The sequence below is a fragment of the Pseudonaja textilis genome, chromosome 1 (assembly GCF_049901715.1).
Source record: "Pseudonaja textilis isolate UNSWEBS1 chromosome 1, rPseTex1.2, whole genome shotgun sequence".
Taxonomy (NCBI): Eukaryota; Metazoa; Chordata; class Lepidosauria; order Squamata; family Elapidae; genus Pseudonaja; species Pseudonaja textilis.
In genome coordinates, this window is record NC_141990.1 from 102,049,974 (window position 1) to 102,070,420 (window position 20,447).

Below are 20,447 nucleotides of genomic sequence, written 5' to 3' on the forward strand. Positions count from 1 at the left end.
AAATATTGCAAAAGCCTTGCTGCATCAGCTAAGTTCAGTACTCAATACTAGTAAAATGCCAGTCAAACTTTTAAGAAGGCCCCAAATCACCTTTTCCATTGCATTTCCCAGCAAATAGTATTTAAATGATTCAGGAGGTAATATAAAGTCAGCAAGCTCTTTATAAACTGATTTTTCATGAATTTGTTCTTTTCCATTTTAAGTTGCTATCAATTCATTGTCCGTAGTAATATTTTATGGCAACACATTTCATATTTATGATCACTATCTGTGATTAAAAAAAAAACCAAATATCTGCCTGGATAGTGTACATAATTCATTGTAGACCAAGCCTAAATAGCTGTGGCTTTTCAGATATTGTTGAATTGTAATTCCCAGAAGTAGGGGACGAGCGGTCTGCCACCTCCAAGTGGTGTCCCCTGGATGCGCGAAACCGTCAAAGCTGACCGTAACTGAGAGCAGACCCTCCGACGACAGGCCCACGCGACAGGCCGGCTGGAGTACTCAAATGCCGCATCAACATGGTGGAAACATCCACTACAAAACACACGCCCAATGCTACCGCGTTCGGGGGAACCGACGGGCGCAGGAGACCATTGGCCTGCGCCAAAAATCAACGAAATGGTCCACGTGGAAAGCACGGCGCACCTGCACCGTGTGAGAAGCTATGGCGACTGCGTCCGGGTCCGATGCGCACAGAGACTACCCGATCCGTGTGAAAAAACGCAAGCGGGGAACAGAGGACTGCCAGACGCTCAAGGTGGCCACCTGGAGCGTGGATTCGCTGACTGGACGCTCGACCGAGATCGTCAGGGCCATGCGGGACAGGAAGCTGGACATCTGCTGCCTCCAGGAAACTCGCTGGAAGGGCAACAAGGCTACGACTATAGACGGCTACAAGATCATATACACCAGCTGTAAGGAAAACCGCGGCGGTGTAGCTGTGGTTGTCGGTCCAAGCTGGCAAAGTTCCGTCGCAGAAGTTAAGCGCCTCACAGAGCGACTGATGATAATCGTCGTGGCGACCGAGAGGCAGCGCCTACACATCTTGTCCGCCTACGCCCCTCAGACCGGATGTCACGAGGAGGAGAAGGATACCTTCTGGGAACTGCTCGACATCCAACTCAGGCAGATCCCACACGAAGGCGACATCATCATCTCGGGCGACCTGAATGGTCATGTAGGGCGGGACAAAAGCGGACACCAGTGCCACGGTGGGCACGGCACAGGCGATACGAATGAGAATGGCCAGAGGATCCTGGACTTTGCCGACTCCCATGATATGACCATCACGAATACCTGCTTCATTAGGCGAGAATCTCAACTCCTCACCTACCATAGCAGAAAGCGGGAGCCACCACACACAGATCGACTACATCATCGTCGACGAAGAGCCGCTAAAACGTGCTCCAACGCCAAGGTGTACCCGTGCGAATCGAGCAGTCAGCACAGGCCGCTGATGGCGAAGATCAGGATCAGCAAGCCCAAGACCAGGATTGACAAAGGAATGCAGACCAGCCACGAATCAAGTGGTGGAACCAGAAGAAGATGGCGGGACCCCTCATCAAACCGGAGCAGTTCCTGCAGATGGTCGACGGGCCACAGGAAGCGTGGTCCATGCTGAAGAGCACTGTTCACACTGCCGGCTGCCAACAGCTTGGTTGCACCAAGCCAGGACGAGAGACGCATCGAGCGAGATACATGGCTCTGGACACCGGAGAGTACAAGATGCCGTACACCTGAAGAAACGGCTCTACAAGGCCTTTCTTCAGGACAAGACCAGCGAAGCTCTGCGAATACAAGACGGCCAAAAAGGCAGCCAAGAAAGCAGTAGCGACAGCCAGAAGCTCCACTACGATGACATCTACGAGAAGCTGAACACGCGAGAAGGCGAGAATGAGATCTACCGCCTAGCCAAAAGCAGACACAGGAAGACCCTGGACATTGACCAGTTTCATGGGATCAACGACGAAAGGGGAAATTTGATCGTCAACCCCAGAGGCGCTGCGGAGAGGTGGCGGCAATACTTGAGAAGATCTCCACGAGGAGTTCCCACACCCACGAACCCCGCGAGGTGACCCAGTTGAAGGCCCAGTCTCAGGCATTTATGCCAGCGAGGTCGCCGACGCCATCAAGGCCATGAAAAGCGGTAAGGCAACAGGACCAGGCGACATCCCTGCCGACTTCTGGAAAAAGGCACTACCGGGCTCGGCATTGTGGCTGTGCGAGCTGTTCAACAACATCGTCTCCACGGGAAAAGTGCCACACGACTGGTACCGCAGCACCACTGTTCCGATCTGGAAGGAAAGGGCAGCCCAGCGGACTGCTCCAACTACAGACCGGTCAGGTTACTGTCACACACTATGAAGATCTTTGAACGCGTCCTTGATAAGCGCATTCGGGACATCGTCGACATCAGCGTCAACCAGGCTGGATTCATCAAGAACTGCGGCACCACTGACGCCATCTTCGGTGTGCGGATGCTGATGGAGGCTCACAGAGAGAAGAAAATCCCGCTCCACACCGCCTTCCTAGACTTGGAAAAGGCCTTCGACCGAGTCCCGCACGATCTCATCTGGTACGCACTGCGAGATCACGGCGTGCCTGAGCTGCTCGTACAATGGGTCCAACTCCTATACAGATGTCACAAAAGCCGTGTAAAGCGGCAGCTGGGATATCAGAGGAGTTTAATATTACCGTCGGCGTACACCAGGGCTCTGCTCTCTCACCACTGCTGTTCATTCTGGTGATGGACACAATTACACACGACCTGTACACGCCCGCCCCATGGACGCTGCTCTCGCCGATGATGTGTTCCTGGCCAACCTGTGCAAGGCTGAACTCGAGCACCGAGTCCAACAGTGGCACGACCGCCTCGAGCAGTTCGGGCTCCGGCTGAACCTAAAGAAGTCCGAATACCTGACCACTGACAATGAAATGACAGGCTCCATCCACGTGAGCGGGCAGGAGCTACCGCGCGCCTCCACCTTCAAGTACCTGGGAACTACTCTTGGGGAAGAAGGCCTACTACAAACTGAGGTGGCAGCCAGGATCAATGCAGCGTGGGGCAAATGGAAGTCCGTCACGGGCGTCCTCTGTGACAAGAAGATGCCGATGCGCCTGAAGGCGAAAATCTATAACTCTGTGGTGCGCCCGTGGCCATATACGGCGCAGAGTGCTGGCCGACGACCAAAGAAGTCGAAAGCAGACTCCAGATAATGGAGATGCGAATGCTCCGATGGTCGGTAGGCCTCACCCTACTCGATCGCGTCAGGAGCGAAGAAGTGCGTAGACGGTTCAACGTCGTGCCCATCCCCACGGTCATGAGGCAGTCCCGGCTACGATGGTTCGGCCACGTGAGCCGCGCCAAGGAAGAATCCATCATCAAATCTGTAATGAAGGTGACTGTCGGAGGGGCGAGACCGCGTGGTAGACCTAAACAACGCTGGATGGACACGATCAAGGCCGATCTAGAGATAGCGAAGGCAGACCCGACACGCGTGGCAGACAGAGAGGTGTGGAAGCAGTACTCAAGGACATTAGCGGACCTCGCCCGAGCGCGAGACAAACGCTGAAGAAAAAGAAGAAGAAGAAGTAATTCCCAGAAGTCTTAGGTTGCATGACTAATACTAAAAATTTTAATCTGTAACATCCAGAGAGCCAGAGGTTCTCCACTTCTCTTCTAGGATTATGATATTGCCAAAATGTATCAGCAGCATGTAAAACACTTTTTAAAGATGCTTATCACAAATAAGAATAATTGGCAACTTTTCTTCAGAGCTGAAGAAAAGTTCATAGGCATTTAAATTTCTGGTCTAGGAAGGAAACTCTGATTATTAGGTATCCCAGCAATGAAAATGTTCGTTCTCCCTTTTGTTTTGTTCAGGTAAAAGAGTCACTAATATGACTATAAGAATACTCCTAAGTATTCTCATCATTCATAGTTTTATTTTCCCTTTCCTTTTTGTCTCAGGTCTTTTATCCAAGCAAAGATGGTACCAAGATACCAATGTTTATTATCCACAAAAAAGGAATCAAATTGGATGGGTCTCATCCTGCCTTCCTTTATGGTTACGGTGGCTTCAACATATCTATCACACCAAGCTATAGGTAAGTGGAAAGTTGGGAGTGTGTGAAAAAATTATTGAAACCTGAAAATAGGAATGCAACTGTTTGTACCATTTGAAGGTGAGCAAGGGTCCCTCAGCTATGGCTTTCACCTTCTGATCAAGTAGGTGCCATGACTTTAGGATGAACCCAAATATGGACCTACTCCTTCAGAAGCAGTTCAGTCTTCTCTGGAGACAAAACGTAAGGATATGGAGCATCACAAATACATAAACAATCATTGTATCTTGCTACAATTTAGTTTAGGTAGCACTGATCACACTCTTGGATGACACAAAGGTGAATGGGGATAATGCATTCATTCTTACTCTTTTTGATGTCTTAGCAGCTTTCAATACCACAGATCATGTTATCCTTCTGGACTGGCTTTGGGAGTTGAGGGTGGGTAGCCATGTGTTAGGCTGGTTTTCCTCTTTCTGGGTCAGTTCCAGTCAGTGTTGATGGGGTAAGATCTCCTTTCTCCTCTTATTTAACATCTACATGAAGCCTCTCTGCGAGGTAATCCGACAGTTTGGGGTTAGGGTTCATACCCCACTCTATATCTCCTGCCCCGCTCCACAGTAGTATTCCCCCTCAGCAGGCTCCCTGAGTCTTAAGTAAGACTGAGTGACTTTGTATGCTTGGTCTTGGGCTATCTAATGTCAAGGTTTTTCCACCTCTGGTCCTAGATGAGGTGACCCTGCCTGAGATGTACTCAGTGTACATCTCAGGCAGTGGACACATGGCTCCTGCTGAAAAAGCAGGTGGTAGCCATGGCTAAGGGGACCTTAGTGTTGGACATCCATTCCTGGACTAGGAGGCTCTGTTTATTGTCATTTATTTTTAAGTCTCCCTGTTACCCAATAAAAATCTGTTTGGGGAGATGAGGGAGGGCTGCATCACATCCATTCTGTATCTTCTGAAAAAGGTATTATTCAAACTTTCCTACAATATGTCCTCATTTCATTTCTACACAGCATTTTTCCTCCCTAATTGAAGAGTCTCTTATAAATTCTTAATTACACTGTAGACTATGTGGTCTGCTTATATTTTAGTTCCTTTTATAAAGCAGAGCTTCTTTGATATAAGCCATATAGATTGTAGGGATTTGGGAGGGAGGGAGGAAAAATAGAAGGAAGGAAGGAGGGAGAGAGGAAGGAAGGAAGGAAGGAAGGAAGGAAGTTACCCATACACACAATTCCAGAACAGATGACTTGAAAAATACTTATACTCCACCAGCATTCCACGTGTTTTCTTTCTACATGATGTCTGCCCTCATTTTTTTCTTGTTGTTCTATGTTTCTTATATAGTACTAATCATTCAACCAGAAATATATAGATACAGTCTGACAGTAAACACTAAATAAATGAGTCATACACCCAAAAGCAAGAAACAAGCTTTTTGTTCTAGGTGGACTTCAAAACACTTTCATAATCTTCAAGCTCCAGATCTTTCAAACCTTCAAACTCTGAGCTCAGCAGGAGAATACATTTTTGTGTCAGTTTATTATTTATTATATAAAGCAAATAGAATATGTCACATCAATATACATAACCTGATGTCTGGAGGTTCTTTCTCTAAGCACTCTGTTCTACTTCAGGCGTGCATAAGAGATGTATTGGCTCTGTAGAGAACCATTGCTTTGATCAGAGAACTAATTAGAATAAAAGAATAGGCAAACAAAATAGATCACTTCTAAGGTAGGAATAGTGGAAGTAGATACAGTATGTACTGTATCATAATTTGACATATAAACCATCTCTGAATGGCAGCTAGCTTTCTGTATAAAGTGGCATGTAGATAATATTATTTTGGGAAAATATGGCATATTTCTCAGGATGATTTGTTTTTTCTAGTATATAATTTTTCCCTCTCAACATTAGACTCCATTAATTTTCAATATCATTTGACAGCAGACTTTTTTCCTATCCTTTTTCCTTTTGTGATCATTAATTGTAACATGGTTAATAGTATTTAGGCTTGATTAATGTCTCTGACATCTTTGCAATTTGTTGCAGTTCTCTTACTTTATGCGCTAACATTAAAAGAGCGCTGAGCTTTCCCTCCATCTTCAGAAGTAACAGAGTTGGTGCAGGGTATTTATGCAGATACCCCAAAGCCCCCATTAGAAAGCTTCAAATTATAAACATGCAAACACAGCCTTTTATTTGAAACAAAGAATAATCTAAAAATAAATAATAACTTATGCCAAGTCAGCAAAGCTTTGGAAGTGGCAGATAATCCACGGTTCAAGTCCCACCCCCACCCACCCCAATTCAATTCACTTAAGATTGCACCCAAAAGCATTAATAGATTTCATTCACAGATAAAACCAATAAAACATGCTACTGCCAAACCAGCTAATATAAACACCCAGGTTGACAAAGAGGTAAGGAGAAGAGGATGAATTTTAAAATCTAATTAATGAATTCTCACACAGAAAGATGGTATTATTTTACTTCAAATATGCTTTTTTGCATGTTTTCTAAAAGCTACATTCCTTTTATGTTTGATATGTCTAATTTATTTTTATTATCTGACAGGGATTTTTTTAAACAATTAGACTTCCATTTGTGGCATTCCAAACTGAAAAAATAAGCTGTTCTAGGCAGCTTTTGTTCATATGTGCTCAGGAAATGTGCCTTCAAATGGTTATACAGATATAGAAATGGAGTTCAAGTTGTTAGGCTGGTATATCTAAATATATTCCAAGTTGGAAAGTCTAAATATTTCTTAGCACTACTAAATTATAGTAAATACAGGAGTATTATGGGTTCTCCCTGTCTAGCATTGTTGCAAAGATATGAATTATGTAATACTGAAGTGATCTTTAATAGAGTTGAATTAACTAAGGATAAGTAGCTAGGTAGGTAGGTAGATAGATATATAGATGCTTTCTCCTAAATTAAACATATCAAGATACTTCTCCTTTCTAACATCTAAGCTTCAAGACTAAAGTTGCATAAATGAATTGCAGGTAGTCTTTAACTTACAATCTTTAACGATTATTATAACAGTGCTGAAAAAAGTGATTTAGGACCTGTTCCTCTCATAAATGTGGAAGCATCCCCGCTGTCACATGACCAGAATTCAGCTACTGACATGTGTTTACAATGGTTGCAACATCCCAGGGTCACATGATCGTCACCTGTGACCTTCCTAATAGGCTTCCAATAAGCAAAGTCAGTGGAGGAAGCCACATCTGCTTAGTGACTACATGATTTATTAAAAACCATGGCAAAAAAGTCACTTAATGATCACCTTGCTTAGTGATGATAGTTCTGGTTGTAATTGTGGTTAGAAGTCCAGAACTACCTGTATTTCCATACATGAAATATAGAATTAGAAAAACTTGAAAAAACTACTGTGGATTTTTCATTGACTTTATTTCTTTCATTGATTTTAGGTCAGTGCTATGAAAGGCAGACTTGAAATAATTTTTGGTCAGTGAGTTAGGTTTGCTGAATGAACCATGGAAAGATTTTTCATTACAACATGTATGGTATCAGTAAAATATTTTCTCCTTTGTGGTAACACATCACGAAAATCCATACTCTTGCTACTGCTATATTTTAGCTCCAGCTGATTCAAAAGGCCATAACTTACACATATTTAACTATTAATTTAGGCTGCTTTTATTATTTTGCAGTGTATCAAGGCTTATTTTTATAAGGCACCTAGGCGGTATTCTAGCCGTGGCTAATATCAGGGGAGGTGGTGAATATGGCGAGACCTGGCACAAAGGTAAGATTTAATATTGCAAAAATAATGTTGGTCAGTGACAAGCTGATTTTATTATAAATATAAAAACATGGTGGATCTGACTGCTGAATGATTATAGCTATCTCTTTGATTTCAGCTTTGTTTGCCTTACTATTCATTACTCCTGTTTATGCCCTAGTTCAGGGGTGTCAAACTCGATTTCATTGAGGGCTGCATCAGGGTTGTGTTTGACCTCAGGGCCAGGGTGGACGTGGCCAGCTCGACATCACTTATGTCAGGTGCGCCCGCTGGTCCTTCGCTGTTTCCAGGGCAGTCCCGCGGGCCAGATCTAAGCACCCCGCTGGTCAGATCCAGCCTGTGGGCCTTGAGTTTGACATCCCTGCTCTAGATAAAGTTCCATACCCTGAACATTATGTAACATCATAAATCATCACAGTCTCAAATTTATTAAACTTTCTCACACTTCTTCTTTCAAAAAATGTTATTCTAAATTGCATTTTTTTCAAAAGCGCTTTCAAAGAATGCTTGAAAAATATCTATGTTGCTTCCTTTTCATGTTAGCATTTTATGACTTTTAGTGTTCACTGTTTCCCTAATTTAAAGAGTTTACCAATAATTTGGAAAAGGAACACAATGGTTTCAGGACATATAAAACATTCATGGCAGCATTTTAATAACCCAAGTGAAGTATTTTGCAATAACTGGAAATCAGCTGAAGAGCTTTAATGTGTGTTTTAATAACGGTTACATTGTCCTGAATGGTCCTTATTTCCACATTTCCTAGCATAATTGGCATTGCAGATTGCATATTGGTAGTAACTAGAGATCTGTTTATTAATTTTAGTGCAGTGTGTTTTAGATCGCATGGAAAGACTGTGATGTTTGGCTTTGTCATATGGTTTTTATATGATTTTACATTGTTTTCACTCATAATTTGAGAAATGACTGGCATTTGGTATAAGATGGGTGGCTATACAAATGCAACAAATAAGTAAATAAAGCTTTGCTACTGAAGGAGGACAGGATTTCTCTTCTACTCACTTTAGTTTTCCATGGCATATTCAGAGCCAAAGGCTATGGGTGTGACCATGTTGAGGTTTTTTTGGCATCACTATAGATTTGATTGGTTATTGTCCTTTCCCAAGATATTTTTTTAGACCTTCCAATCTAAGTACAACTTTGGGATTTCTAGATGAACTTCGGTTCAAATACAACAAGCCAGGTCCAATCCTGTTTATTCACTTTTTTTTAGTTCATTCAAGATTATCTAGGCTCCTCTCTCTACTGCAGCTTTTTCAAAGCTATATATGTTACATGTTTCTTTCAGCCTTGGTTGCATTTTATTTTGAATATTTCATATCTTACTATATGATAGCAAGAGAGTCATCAGGCACTTCTAGAGTTATTTTTTTCATTTACCAAGGTTTTGAAATACTATAAAGCAGGGGTGTCAAACTCATGGCTGCAGGCCGGATGCATCACATGTTGGCGATGCCCAACCCCATTTTAGCAAAGAGGGAAAGTCATGATACATCACGTGACGACTCAAGTTTGGCACCCCTAATATAAAGAAGACACTGAAATGGTTAAAGAATTTGAAAAGAGTCACCTTTTTCTATGGCCACTCAGACTTCGTATGATTAGTAAATTTTATGCAAGCCATTTGGGTTTCAAGTGTCACAGCAGTCACAACTCCAAAAAGGGAGCTCTGCAAGTGACCAGAAGCACACTAGCAATGGCATGTAGACCAATATACCATTTCAGAGTGCTTTACAGCCTTAAATGATTTACAGAGTCAGCATATTACCCCCAACAATCTGGGTCCTCGTTTTACTGACTTTGGAAGGATGGAAGGCTGACTCAAGCTTGAGAATCAAACTACTAGCAGTCGTCAGAATTAGCCTGCAATACTGCATTCTAACCACTGTGTCACCAAGGCTCATCACAATATCACAGATAAATGAATGTGAGCCATTGTAAGGGTAGGCTTAAGAGACAAGTTACATAGGCCCCCTTGCCGCACAGCTTAATAAATTAGTACTTGATTGCATTATATTTTGTTCATTTTAGTTCTTCTGAGTTGATTGCTGAGATAGAAGTCTAGTGGTTAAGGCACCAGGCTGGAAAGCGGGAGAAGCTGAATTCACGTCCCACCTTAGCCATGAAAGCCAGCTGTGGACTAGTCACTCAGCCCAACTAATCTCACAGGTTGTGGAGAAAATAGGAGGAGGAAGATGGGTTAGATATGTTCACCCCCTTGATTATTTGTAAAAACAATAAAGGCAGGATACAAATAAATAAAGCAAAAATACCTGGTCTCATAATGAAGATCCATGTGTTTGATACCAAGTTTCATGCTTGTTTTTAAAAAATCTTGTTCATCTGTTTTTTTCATACATTTATGTATTTTAAAATGCTATATAAAAAAGGAAGATTATAGTTTCCATTAAAAATCTAGGCAACTTTTTTTCAGGGCTACTCATAGTTACATTGCTCCATGTAATGCTTTTAGATGGGATATGTTAATAGGAACATTACCTAAAATAGTAGTGAAGTTTTATTTTGTACTTTCCAGTTTTCAGCATATTTATGCATTATTCAAAGCATTTTGAAAGCATTAAAGTTATTGGCAGAACCATCTTCTGATTCTTTTGTTGAAAGTGATCTCTATTGTCTTTTGAATTCCCAACCGCATTAATTATTTAAAATACTCATGGAACTGAAAAGTCATCCCAAAATGTGCTTTTTGCACCTCCCTGCATTATGCTGGGATCCAAAGTCTGTATGAGTTCTGAAGGAGTTAATTGGTTTTTCTCTATTCTTAGGTGGAATCTTGGCCAATAAACAAAACTGCTTTGATGACTTCCAGTCTGCAGCTGAGTATCTTGCCCAAGAGGGATATACATCTCCAAAAAGGCTGACTATTAATGGAGGTTCAAATGGAGGCCTCTTAGTTGGTAAGATCAGAGGCTGTATATTTCCCTGTTATTTGATTACCTTGGATGGAATGCACAAGCAACTTGGGTGTATGCAAAGGAGAAGCCTTAAAAGGCCTTTTTTTGAAAAAAAAAAAAAAACATCAATGCACTTGTTAACAGATTCACAAAATTTGCTCCGCATCTAGACATCATAGAGATATGCACACTTGCACATCGGTCTGTATATAATGTGTTGGACATGACTAGCTACACAAAGAATTCAGTACCTACTGTAAAAAGATGGTTTTCAGACCTGGTTTTCTCCAACTATGTTAAACTATAAAATCTTAATTTTTCCAGGCAGAGTCTGCCTAAGGATAATGAGCTCTATAGCTCGTAGAGCTGAAAAATATTCTGCTGGGAAAACACAATTCAAATTTGTATCCAACTTAAGCAGTGGTGGTATTCAGCAGGTTCTGACCAGTTCTGAGAACTGGTAGCAGAAATTTTGAGTAGTTTGGAGAACCAGCGGTAACCTTCCCCCTGGAGTGGGGTGGGAATGGAAATTTTGCAGTATCCTTCCCCTGCCACGCTCACCAAGCCACACCCACCAAGTCATGCCACGCCCACCAAGCCACACCCACAGAACCGGTATTAAAAAATTTGAATCCCACCACTGAACTTAAGGGATTAGTAAACATTCACTTCTGCCCATTTTTAATTGCCAGTTACTATTTTTGCTGCATGTTGCCCTTCTTGCGCACTTGCTAATTGACAATGCAGAGGTGGACTCTTTTTTTTGTTTTTGTTTTTTGAGTCTGGGAATTGCATTTACAGTGTTCTAGAAAAATAAATATCTGTAATAGGTGGGATAATGGCATAAATTGGATTATAGATGCATAATGCATAAAGTGGGATTTGGGGAGGAGTCCCCAATTTATTTATTTATTTTGAGTGTGTGGAGTGCTTTCTTTAAAATTCGGGAAGCTAGTTGCTCTTGCCTAAGCCTCAAAAGAGGGAGAAAATGATACAGACATTATATCAGAAAGGGCTTAGGGAGTTGTTGCCCACCTGTGTTCAAAACAGACCTTTTTTCATAGTTATATTAAATATTAAACACAACGTGTTTTAATCTCATGGTGGAAGTGTTCCAGTATCATCTGCTGTTAGTTTTTAAAGAAAATTGTTGCTTAACAGAATAACCAGAATTGGAAGGGACCTTGGAGTCTTCTAGTAGTCCAATCCCTTGCTCAAACAGGAAACCCTGTATCATTTCAGACAAATGTTGCCCAATCTCTTCTTTAGAACCTCCAGTGTTGGAGCAACAACAACTTCTGGAGACAAATCATTCCACTTATCAATTATTATCTCAGGAAATTTCTTCTTAGTTCTAGATTGGTTCTTTCCTCTGCTTTACATTTGGTACATCCTTAAATTTTCAAACACTATCTCTTATTCGCTGTATTTGAAACCATTCTATAGTAGGTATTCATCAATGCTAATAGATGAGTATCTTTCCAACTTTTTCAGCTGCCTGTGCTAACCAGCGCCCAGATCTATTTGCCTGTGTGATTGCTCAGGTTGGAGTGATGGACATGCTAAAATTCCACAAATTCACCATTGGTCATGCGTGGACTACAGATTTTGGCTGCTCGGATTATAAAGAACAGTTTGATTGGCTGCTCAAGTACGTAAAGAATATCTCCCTGTTGACATACAGTATACTCTACTAGATCTCTAAATAAGAATAATAAAGATGCTGTTTATTTTTCTATTTTGTTGCACAAAAGCTGAGTACTATAAAGGTTTTTTTTAATGTGATTTAATAGTATAAATTAAATGTGGATGTAGACCAGCCTTCCCCCACCATGTGTCATAATCTCCCCAAACTGCAAGCCAGGTTGCCAGGTTGGCAGATGCTCATTTACTGCATAAATATATGTTTTCTGTATTCCCATTTTAGAAACTTCTCTTATGAACTTAGAAGCCCTATATTTTCCTGGATGTTCCAATAATATCTTGATAGTTTGAATGGATTGTATTTTCTTCAGCTACATAATATTTTTTTAAAGATTTGGTGACAAAACTATGTAGTGTTCCACAACAGAAAGAAAATCCTATAGAGAATTATATCAAGCAGTTAAGATGCCAGGAGTTCGCTTATTTTTGATCTATATCCTAATAACCTGTAGCACTGAATTTGCTAATTTTAACCTTTGTTGATCATACCATGATGGCATAATGGTTAGAATGCAGTTTTGCAGGCTAATTCTGCTGACTGCCAGCAATTCAATTCTCACGGGCTCAAGAGTGACTCAGCCTTTCATCCTTCTAAGGTCAGTAAAATGAGGACCCAGATTATTGGAGGCAATATGCTGCCTATGTAAACTGCTTAGAGAGGGTTGTAAAGGGCTGAAAGCCCTGTGAAGCGGAACATAAGTCTAAGTGCTATTGCTATTGTTATACCAAGGTATCTGCTAGTAAAGTAAGTTTTCCAGCTTTGTTTATGCTTCAAGTCTATGCTGGAAGATGGAAATAATGCAGGTATAGAAAGTATAGGATTCAGTGGGAATAATTTTTCAGGACCAGATGCCTGTTTCCATGACATGGATTGTCCTGTATTACATATTATGGATGGCCATATCCAATTGTTTTTCTACCTGCAGCGATCCTGCTCCTCCCACATTCCTTAGAACTTTTATTTCTTTATTTAGAAATTTTATATTGCCACCTAATCGCACATGGCGCCTCAAGGCAACTTACAGGGATATAAAAGCATCATATATAAAAAACAAAACTAATAAAAGAAAATAATCAAATAATAAATTAATAAAACAATAATCTTTTGAAGTAGAAGGCAGTATTGCTTGTCCATTTATCTGACTATTGAAGGCCAATAAGTGTTCACAAAGTACAAAGGGGCATGCATAAGTGCACAATCGTGCCTACTGTCCCCATTTATTCGTACCTATTTCCTGTTTCTTATTCATGTTTATACTTCTACCTATTATCTTGTAAGTAATGAACAAATCAAATAAATAAATAAATAAATGCTTGTATCTCTTCTGCAGATACTCTCCTCTTCACAATATCAAAATACCAGAAGGTGATGGAGTCCAATATCCTGCAATCCTACTTCTTACGGCTGATCATGATGACCGAGTGGTGCCTCTTCACTCCTTGAAGTTCATTGCTTCTCTGCAATATATTGTAGGCCGAAGCCCCAAACAAACCAATCCGTTACTAATTCATGTTGACACCAAAGCTGGTCATGGCGCAGGCAAGCCAACAGCCAAAGTTATAGAGGAAGCATCTGACATGTATGCCTTTATAGCAAGATGCCTAAATCTTGGATGGATAGAATAGATCAGGGGTGTCAAACTCATCATTGCAGCATCATGTGACATATCGGGACTTTTTTCCCCTTCACTAAACCAGGCGTGGGCATGGCACATCCAGCCCATGGGCCGGGAGTTTGACAGCCCTGGAATAGATCATAACAAGGGCTTTAACAACATTTTAAAACAAACACTACACTTGGTGTAGTACTTACATTTAAGGACTGCCACTCCCGGCTTCCCGTGATCTTGATACCCCCATTCTGCTTCTGTTTGGTGTTTACTTTGCCTCCTCATTTTAGTTTCAGTCATACATTTTAAATAGCATGTTCTGATAAATAGACAGATTGCGGATGATGCTGTTATGTGGATTCTTAAAGAGTCAAAATGTTGGTGATGAATATTCATACACAATGGTTTTAATGTATTTTTTCTCCTTGTCAACATATCTGGCTCACTTGTAATTAAATGTAAGTACTGTTCCAGTATATGCTGTCAAATTGTATTTTCCTTGCAAACCTGGTAATCCCAAACATTGAGGTTACTGCCAGTGTTCCTCCATTAAAACAGTTGTACTACAAACACTGAATAATTTTAGGTTTCGTGTGGGTTCTCTTGATTAGTACACAGTAGTGAAATACTTTGTAGATATATCTCATGCATATATGCACATACATTCCTTGACTCTTACTACACATTGTTTGTTTATGTTATGCATATAGTTAATTATTTTTTTTTAAATAGAGACTAAACAAAGGACTAACAGTACAAACTGAAAAAGAAATGAAAAAATCTACCATATATTTTATATTTACCAATAGTTACTGGTTTACTTATGAATATAATATAATAATGATCATATAAAATATTATTGTAAAATATCACAAATTTTCCCCTAGTAATAAATACTACTATTTCTTTTGGGAGAAAGGAAATAGCAGGAGAAAATGTTGTCTTTTCCAAAACAAAGAGATCACATATTTCCGACAGCTACTCTTTGACATCTGTAATAATATCAATTTTACATTTCTCAATTTCATTATTTTAGCCACCCCCATTCTTTATACAACTATAATTCCGAGTAGAAAGTCAAATTCAAATCTGTATATAGTTTAACATTATATTAATTAATTCAACATTTAAAGATTCTATCATAAATCTGTTTATATATATTAATATACTATCCCAAAAAGTTACCAGTTATGACATAGGGGTCAGTTTCTTTATACCTCAAATTTTTATATCTCCAGCATATAAAATCCAATATCTATTCTTTTAAATGCATTCTTTCAGGTATCCAAAATATCCTAAATATCTCCCTTTGATGAATCAACTTGTCCAAGGATTGTTGATAACTTTGATGGTTCTGAATATTGTTTCTTACACACACACACACACACACACACACACACACACACACACACCTTTATCATTTTGGTCATTAGATAGGACAGGATCCGAAAATGCTGTGATTAGGCGTTTTTATCTACTTTTCTCTGGAATATCTAATTACTTGCTGATTCTTTTACCTTACAATTCAGTGACAAAGAGCTATGCAGTAGATTGATACGGACATAATATGAAAAGTCATAATAATAAGGGAAACAATACAGTTGTTGATTCTGTACTGCTAGAAAATTGTCTGGGGCCAGAACTAAAATTATGTGAAGCCATGAGTGAATGATTCAATTTAACAGAGATTTAATCAAATTAAGCAGGTCCATTTAGCCATGAATCTATTGAAAGTGTTTGAACATTTATCATTTTATGGCTTTTCAGGGTTTCAAGACCACTTTTCTTCCATATATAAAAAAACTGAAGTAAGAGGCTGAATGCTATGATGGGCATTATGCTATTAATAGAGGTAGCTGCCTGAAAACATAATAATAGGTGTTGATCTAGCTCACTGGAAAGTTTGGCAAAGTGTTGTTCATTATTATTGTTTAGTATTCTCATTTTACACTTATGCCAGAATTTGTTTAGGCATGTTCATTTGGGAGGAAAGAGAAAGAAAGAAGATTCAGATTTATTCACTGTAGAATGAGGATATGTGTTTGCTATTACACTATTGCATAGGTACAGGCTTTTTTTAAAAAAATCACTGTAATGCATGCAATACTTTGCAGATTTTTTGTTTTCAAAAAACATTGCTGCACAGTCAGCAGATTATGTACTACAGATAATTCTCGACTCACCAGCACAATTGAGCCCAAAAATTATGTTGTTAAATGAGACATTTAAGTAAGTTTTGCCCTATTTACCTTCTTGCCACAGTTAAGTGAATCACTGCAGTTGATAAGTTAGTATCCTGGTTGTTAAGTGAACCTGGCTTCCCCATTGACTTTGCTTGTCAGAAGGTCTCAAAAGGGGAATCACATGACCTTGAGACACAGCAGAGGTCATAATTATGAACCATTTGCCAAGCGTATGAATTTTGATCATGGGGATGCTGCAAAGCTTGTAACTGAAAAATGGTTATATGCAGGGGTGGGATTCTACCAGTTTGCACCTATTTGCTAGAACCAGTTGTTAACATTCTAAGTAGTTTGGAGAACTGGTTGTTAGAAGAAATTGCTGGCCTAATCCTGTAAGGAAGGCAGGAAGGAAACATTCTGGTGCTGCTTACAGAAACTGCCTCTCCATTAACCCTTATTACATTCTTGGCAGGACTAGACTTCCTGTCTCTAGAATTTCTCTGGAGGTTTTTTTCCCCTCCTTTGCTGGTACTTTGCTTGTGTGGAGTGACCATTCAAATTTACAATGGCATTGAAAAAGGTGACTTTGGAGCATTTTTCACACTTAGGACTGTTGCAGCATCCCCACAGTCATGAGAGGCCAGGCAAGGAGATGTATGCCTCGATGTGAGTGATGTTGAGTTGGCCACGCCCAGCCAATAACATGATCACCAAGCCATGCCCACCAACTAAGCCACGCCCACAGAACTAGTTGTTAAAAAATTTGAATCCCACCCCTGGTTATAAGTCCATGTTTCCAGTGCCTTTGTAACTTTGAATGGTCACTTTATGAATTGTTGTAAATCGAGGATTACCTTGATTTGCAGAAAAGACTAATCATGCAACAAGTCTGCTAAACTAAACTAGCAAAGTGATAGAAGGTGGCAAAATTCTTTGATCCTTTTTAAGAGCTTACTTTTTTAAAAAAAGTTTGTAATTTTTAAACTGTAGCAGGACATTTGCTGTTTCAGAACAAGTTTTATATAAACTCTTAACTGGACAGATTGGAAATTGCTGTGATATCTTTTTATCACCTCAGATATTGAAGATAAGGAAAAAAGTTATCATTTGTAAACATTTTCAGATAAAGAAATGCTGGTGATCAAATGCTGTCAGTGGTTAATACCTGTGTTGCAAGGCATGAAAATATCAAGAAAAGCAAGAAAAGCTATCAGTTTTGCTTAATGTGTAATATTGAAATGAAAGTAGGGTACCCGAAGAGAAATATAAAAGTAATTTTATTAGGGTATTACACTCACACAGTTTTTGAAATACAGGAGTTATTAAATACAGGATCTTGTGCAGTAATGAAATTAAGGGGCACACTGAGCACAGCATACAGAGTCTCCGTTAATCTACAAATGTTTTATTCATTACAATTACTCGCACCATACTTACTCATACCTGCTTTGCTACATCCTGGCCAAGGCAATGTAGAGGGATTGTGGAAGACATGGGCGCTGCTTAGATGATAGGTCCAATGCAGAAATAGGGCAATTCCCCACAAAAACCAGCACAACGTTTCCTTTAGAAACCACCCATCTCCGTCCCAGAGAAGCTCCAGGTTGTTTACGTATAAAATTTGATGGATTGTTTCCTGTTGACCCCTAACCTCTCTGGTAGCTGGACTACAAGCTTGTGTCTGATGATTTCCTTGCTGTTCACCCTCCTCTGCATGCCAGGAATCTCCCTCAGCTTCAGATTCCATTCATCTATTTTTACCAATATTTTATTTCATGTACCAACTTTCTTTTGCTTACTATTTGTTTGTTTACATTATGCTAATGCTGCATACTTACAAAGGAAATAGGCTGATGGGATTATATATAAGAATAATCATGGCAATTTTGTCAGAATAATTGTAATCAAGGGGAATAACTTCAGTTGCTTAAATTGTATAGTTCCTGAGGACCTTAGGACTTCAAATGAGCTGGGCTTGCAGTTTTGAATCAGGAACAAATCCAATATAATTACCTTCTCTATCGCATGAGGTTCTTCCTATGGAAGTTCTCCTTCTAATAAATTATTCTTCCCTAAGATCCAAGAAGCTTTCTTATGTTGGCCTCTGCTGCCTGCTTAGAATCTTAGCACTGCATCAAAACAGTTTCGGCTACCAAGTCCAATCTTAAAATCTTCTCATGGATGGGTTCTGAGACTGGAAGACTGCAGCTTCTGAATTCTGAGATACGATTAATTATATAAGTAGTACAAGTAATGCCTCTTAAGAACAATGCTAGAAAATTCTCTTTCATTTAAATTATTGTTATATAGTTAAAAATTAAATGAGAAGATCAAATAGATATAGATATGTGGTAAATAGAATAATTTTGTATAATAAAACAGCTGTGGGGGGTGGAAAACCACACAGTTTGTGTGTGTGTGTGTGCTGTACCATTTTTGAAGAAAAAAAACTTTCATAAAAAGTAGGAAACAAGAAGATTGATGCTTTTACTTTGGTTACTCTGATTTGTATATATAAAATTTTAAAAATTGATTTAAGAAATGCAGCCCTTACCTCTGAATCTGTGGGCTACAGAGACTAAAATAGGTCTGTCAAACTCGCAGCCCACGGACTGGATGTGTCAAGCGCTGGCCACGCCCATTTAGCGAAGGGGAAAAAAATCACTATGTGTCATGACACCACCATGACGAGGCAAGTCTGACATCTGTGGACTAAGAGGATAGAACTATTTTTTTTCTCTGAACACAAAGATGCTCTGACACTAAATCTATCTATAGCTTTAGAAATGTGGATTATTCACCATCACTTTCTCCCCACCACACATAAGATTGTTTTATTGATTCACTATTGAATGCATTCTGAGCAACCATATTTTTCAACCCAGCTGCCTGAAGATTGTCTTTAAAGAAAACTGTATAGTATGCAAACGGCAAAGAATTGTTAAGATTGTCACACCATTTATCTGTTTCTGGATGAATGACCCAGGAGATCAGATTGTAAGTTGATGTTTCTAGGAGTACTCAAAACCACACTATAGTCTTGCACATTTTCTAACTGTTTAAGCACCTCAGTTTTTATTTAATGTTGTGTCTCACCATCTCTCATTAACCTTGCCTGATTGCTCACGGTGACCTGTAGGAAAACAACTGACAAGTGCATTGTTGTATGCTATTTTGAGCTTGACAAATTGCCCTCTTTTTCTCATTCGTTTACTTGTGTCACCTCCTCCAATTTTCTGCCCATTATAGAAGTTCCTTTGCTGTTTTCATTTTGTCCATACCATGAATTATTTGGATCATTAGCACCCAGAATTTTAGAAAACCTAATACCTTCAGAGATAAACTAGCTGCCTTCACAAATTTATAATCTATTTATCAGCCTTCCTTCTTCTATGTAATCATAAACCATGCATTTTAATGACAGTTTTCTAAGAGGAAGGCCATATCCAGTATCTATCTCTAATATTCCTTTGGTGGGTTCATGTAATTTAGTATTCACATTTCATATCACACAAGCACAATTTATCAGGTAACCTTTTTATTCTTTTTGTCTCTGCTCGAGCTTAAAGTACAGTTGTTGCTTACTGACTAGGTTCAAAAGTGCCTTTAAGTTAACAGAAGACCCTTAGCTATCAATGGAAGGCCATTTTGTTAAACAGTGAAAGATTTTTGTGTGACAAAAATAAAGTGAAATGGAAATATGGCTTCCACATGTCTTATATGTTGTAGAGTCTCTTGTAGAAATTAAGCTTTCACAGTTTTGCACATGATTTCAGGATGACATCTTCCATGGCATCACACTGACTGATGTCATTGTCAGAATTTTTTTTTAACACAGCGCTTCTGGATCTAGTCCAATGTGGAAAAAGAGAGTCTGAAAGCAAATTACAGTAAAAACACTTAGTTTGGAAAGTTATCTTGAACTTGAACAAAGTCTGATCAACATATGGAGTAAATAAACAGGTATTTCATTAACTATTGATTCAAGAAAATTACTGGCTTTTTTCATAAGATTCAGAAATGTTTTCTGCATATGCTCGATTAAATTTGCTGGACTATACAATCGTCTAATATTTATGAGCAGTGAGTTCACTGAACTACACTCTGGCTTGTTTTAGTCTCTCACTCATTTAGTTGGAATGGATACTGTTCTAAATTTCTCAAC

The 20,447-nt window shown here is 39.6% G+C and overlaps 1 protein-coding gene across 1 annotated transcript in view; it reads left to right on the plus strand.

Moving 5' to 3' along the window:
* PREP (prolyl endopeptidase) overlaps positions 1 to 14,676 on the plus strand; it is a 68,147-nt gene extending 53,471 nt beyond the window's left edge. Inside the window, exons 11-15 of the mRNA XM_026726667.2 lie at positions 3,974 to 4,110; positions 7,758 to 7,852; positions 10,657 to 10,788; positions 12,280 to 12,436; positions 13,821 to 14,676. Coding sequence (XP_026582452.1) covers positions 3,974 to 4,110; positions 7,758 to 7,852; positions 10,657 to 10,788; positions 12,280 to 12,436; positions 13,821 to 14,115 — 816 coding nt within the window. The 3' untranslated portion in view covers positions 14,116 to 14,676. The remainder of the gene's footprint in view (positions 1 to 3,973; positions 4,111 to 7,757; positions 7,853 to 10,656; positions 10,789 to 12,279; positions 12,437 to 13,820) is intronic.
* Positions 14,677 to 20,447: the final 5,771 nt, after the last annotated feature.